Below are 4,159 nucleotides of genomic sequence, written 5' to 3'. Positions count from 1 at the left end.
TTATTAAATATATTATATAAAAAAGTAAAATATAAAGCTATTATAAAAAAGAATATTATTAATAGTTTTTATAATATAAAAATATAGCTAATTAATATATAAAAATTACTTTTTAAGATTATTATATTAATAAAGCTATTAAATTAAAATCTTAAGTTTATAATACTTTAATATTAAAGAGTTATATTAAGAGATATTTTATATATATTAAAGAATTAATATAACCTTTTAAATTAAATTAATAGCCTTAAAGCTTAATAAAATAAATATAAAAAGGATCTTTATTAATTAAAAATAAAAATAGCTAATAAGCTAAATTAATTAATTACTTAAAAAACTATAAAATAATAAAAAAACTATATATTTAAAAGCTAAAATAAAGTTATTTAAGCTATAAAAGTAATATAAGGTTATTTAATATCTATAAGCTTATTATTTAATAACTAAAGAGATATATAAATTAAAGAAAATTAAATTAAAAAGATTAAAAAAAAAGTATAAAAAGTATATTAAAAAGTTAAAATCTTAAAAAAAGAATAATATTATTATAATCCCTAAAGATTATAAATTATAATATTATTTTATATTATTTAATTTATATATAAATTAATAATAATATTATATATTAAAGCTATTATAATAACCTCAGTTAGTGCATTAAAAGTAGGTATACATTAAAAGTGGGTATATGACTCTATAGCTCCGTTGAGCTCCATCCAGTCTAGATAACGCAAACAACATTGGGTGAATAGAGTGACTTGCAGACCCAACCCTGCTATCTTAACCTCTCATATCATTCATTATATCTGCCCTTGGCACCCATGTTCTCACGCATATCTCAGATCACTCGCCATCTCTCAGTCCCCATCGCGAACAACACCAGACGATTTGCTCTTGGACGAATCATGGCTCCCGTATCGGCAGATGAGCGCAACTCGCGCACTATTTCTACAGCAGCCTGCTTGATCATTGGAGATGAGGTCCTAGGCGGAAAGGTATAATAAGCTGGAAATTTCTCTACTAACTTTGAGTATACTGACATAATGGACTCAGACGGTTGATGTGAGCATTCTGGTGTAGGGTACAGAAACAGTATTAACATGATAGACCAACTCTGCCTACCTTGCCAAATGGTGCTTCAACCTCGGAATTGTACGTACTGGTACTGAGTCTAACGTGATGTTATCTGAAAGTTGTAGAGTCTCAAACGAATCGAGGTCATTGCAGATGATGAAAGTGATATTATCGAGGCAGTCCGGAGGATGAGTGATGGCTACGATTTTGTAGTCACAAGGCAAGTTTTGAAGAGAGTACTTTAGTATACCAGGCGGCTAACATGAATCAGTGGTGGAATTGGACCTACGTAAGAACTCACGTACTTGGGCCTTGTATTTACTAACATGCCAGACACGACGACATCACCTATCAGTCTATTGCCAAAGCCTTCAACCTACCTCTCAAGCTTCACCAGGAGACCTTTGAGAAGATGAAGCTTCTTTCAAAGCCTCACCCCAACCAACCCACGTTCGACTGGGAAGTTGATTCACCTGCCAGAAGAGCCAAGCTTCGCATGGCAGAACTGCCAACGGATGAATCTAGAGATCCCAAGAAACAAGTCATCTTCCCCCAGGAAGACCTCTGGGTTCCCGTGTCAGTTGTGAATGGAAACATTCATATTCTTCCAGGCGTTCCCAGACTCTGTAGGTTACACCTGTGGTTAACCCCGTCATCCGCTAACAAGCAACAGTCCAGAGACTTCTCGAAGGACTGAAGTCTCACGTTCTACCCCGACTCAGTGATCCTGAGGGCAAAGGCACACACAGAGTTCTGTTCTCTACTCCCATCCCTGAGAGTGGCGTTGCCGAATTCCTCACAACACTGGCGGCCAAGGTTGAGCCCAAGGGTGTCAAGGTGGGAAGTTACCCTCGTTGGGGTAAAGAGAACAACACCGTAACTCTTGTTGGAAGGTAAGAAGGGAGATAACGCCAAGCTGTTCGATATGATATACTGACACGGATGAAAGGGACTTGGACTATCTCGAGAGTCTCGTCGAGGAAGTGGAAGCTGGTATCCAGGGCATGCGAGTCACCGCTGAAAGTGACACGGAAGAAGACCCAAAACAAATCAAGAAGCAGGCAACCGAAGATGCGGACAAGGATACAGCAAAGCAAGTTGCTCAGAAACCTTGAAGAGTCGTGGGTGCTCTCATACTTTCCAAATCAGTAGGTTGTTGATGGAGTGTGATAGTAACTTCAACGGTTCAGCTACAGTTGCATCAGTTGAGCCGGTCATAGAGTCGCTATCGGCTAGGCGGCGTGTTTGATTGATATCCCTGGATATATGTAGACATATATTATAGAGTGTTCGGAGTTACAGTTACATGCAGTCTGACACTAGCGCACGGTCTCGAAACATTCAGTGATTCAACGGTACAAAACAAGTAGCGTCGTAGATCGCGGCGCATTTTGTTTGATATGCAGCATCGTTGTTATAGTTAGTGCTTGCGGAGATTGCACTACAGTCATTGAACATCAAGTCAGTCATCTCATGAAAGAATACCACGCGTAATACCAGTATGCCACAGTTCACTGTTCCACAAGTGAGGTTGGACATACTCGTCTGTCAGATTCAGTAGCTGATGCCAACACATAAAACACTGTGTCATGCCGTGTGCCCATGTACAAGGGCAAGAGTCATGCTGGGTTCCTGTCACATCGCATCGTCCAGACTTTAGGGCTGGCCTGCTTGAAGCAACCGAAATAAGACACATGAGCGGTGACTACTAGTCTCATTTCCTCAGCAAAACTCGAGTGGCGGTAACGTGGTATCAATCTGGCGAATTTCGGTGCTCAACACATTAAATCATGCGACGTGAGGTAAAGAGAGGGGCTATATCGATTCTGCTACATGGTAGATCGCCACAATTGGGATACATTCGCGTGGCAATCTAGGAAGTGGTTCGCTTTTTGTGAAATGGCACGCTGAATTGGGAAGCTGACTCGAGGATGTCTTTCCCAAAAGGAACCCGGGGTGCGTTGAAGACCAAGTCGTAGGGGTGATGACTACAGTATGGAGGTGGAGCCGAGGGTGTCTTGGACATGTCGTAACGATACATGACAAGGCTCGTGACATGATCGGCGGCGAGATTAGAGCGAGACGCCAGACCTTGACGACAGGAGATTGGGAATAGTATGTCGTGATGGACTGCCTTGGCGCGTTGAGCTAGACATGAGAGTAATCTGCCGAAAAGGGGCTGTTATTAAGAGAAGCACTAAAGACACGTTCGAGTGGACCACAGACAGTGGAGACGGGTACAGGCGGAAAGAAAACGTCATCAACAGTGTCGTTCTAGAAGCCAGAGAGGTTGATTGTAGAGTAGAGCCCAGTTGATGAGAGATGATTTTTGCTTGTGGTTGCATTGGACCAGACTCTCTGGCAAGCATCCTGTCAAATTGCCGTAGCTAATACATAGTACTCTGTAGGATTTGCGGGATGTCTATGCCGTGATCAACGACACTAGGTCAATTTCAGTGTATTTCGTATCCATGTTGACGATACAGGTTCACGATGTTGGCTTTCTCTACCTGCATGTACCTACTAACTTAGTAGGTAGGCGAAGTTCAGCTGTTCATCTCATCTCAGCTTCTGCAGCACGGTCAGTCACGTGCATATATGCAACTTTGACAGGACGACCCCAGGTCCACACCTTCCTTCAACGTTAGGCTAAAACTCGAGCCGCATTTGATAGATGTATTTCTTTTCTTCTTCAAGTATCGTCCACTTCAACGTCGCGTTTCGTATCCTACCTATCTATATGCCATGAAAACACATGTGAGAAGCTTGGAGAATCTCTTCCAGCCGCACACCTGGTTCCTTCGGGACCGGTTACACATAGCATTCGCTTTTTACGAAGTAAAAGGACGTGTCTACCCGCGAGGGTACAGCGCCAAGGGGCGCTCGCAGTCCATAGCACAGGCATCAGAAACAACAGGGTCCTGCGGGTAGGTTCGTTTGCTGCTCGGTTTGCGGAGATTGTGTTTGAAAGCATATCGTGGCCCAGGTAGAAAAGCCGAACGTCGCAAATCACAGTCATCGAACGACTGATGGGTTTCATCTTCATTTCGACAAGCAGCTGGCCTTTTTTTTTTTTTTTTTTTTT

At 41.6% G+C, this 4,159-nt stretch overlaps 1 protein-coding gene across 1 annotated transcript, besides 4 other annotated features; it reads left to right on the top strand.

Annotated features, from left to right (window-relative positions):
* Positions 1-244: a repeat region.
* Positions 245-254: 10 nt separating this feature from the next.
* Positions 255-552: a repeat region.
* A 5-nt stretch (positions 553-557) lies between these two features.
* Positions 558-642: a microsatellite.
* Positions 643-821: 179 nt separating this feature from the next.
* FPSE_12420 (uncharacterized protein) lies at positions 822-2,189 on the top strand (the record flags this gene model as incomplete). Its single annotated transcript, XM_009265537.1, has 4 exons — positions 822-995; positions 1,430-1,700; positions 1,748-1,967; positions 2,024-2,189. 4 exons carry the CDS (start codon positions 822-824, stop codon positions 2,187-2,189), a joined length of 831 nt encoding a protein of 276 aa, XP_009263812.1.
* Positions 2,190-4,138: 1,949 nt separating this feature from the next.
* Positions 4,139-4,159: a repeat region.

This window comes from Fusarium pseudograminearum, chromosome 4, assembly GCF_000303195.2.
Source record: "Fusarium pseudograminearum CS3096 chromosome 4, whole genome shotgun sequence".
NCBI classification, from domain to species: domain Eukaryota; kingdom Fungi; phylum Ascomycota; class Sordariomycetes; order Hypocreales; family Nectriaceae; genus Fusarium; species Fusarium pseudograminearum.
This window is presented reverse-complemented; position numbering and strand designations above follow the sequence as displayed.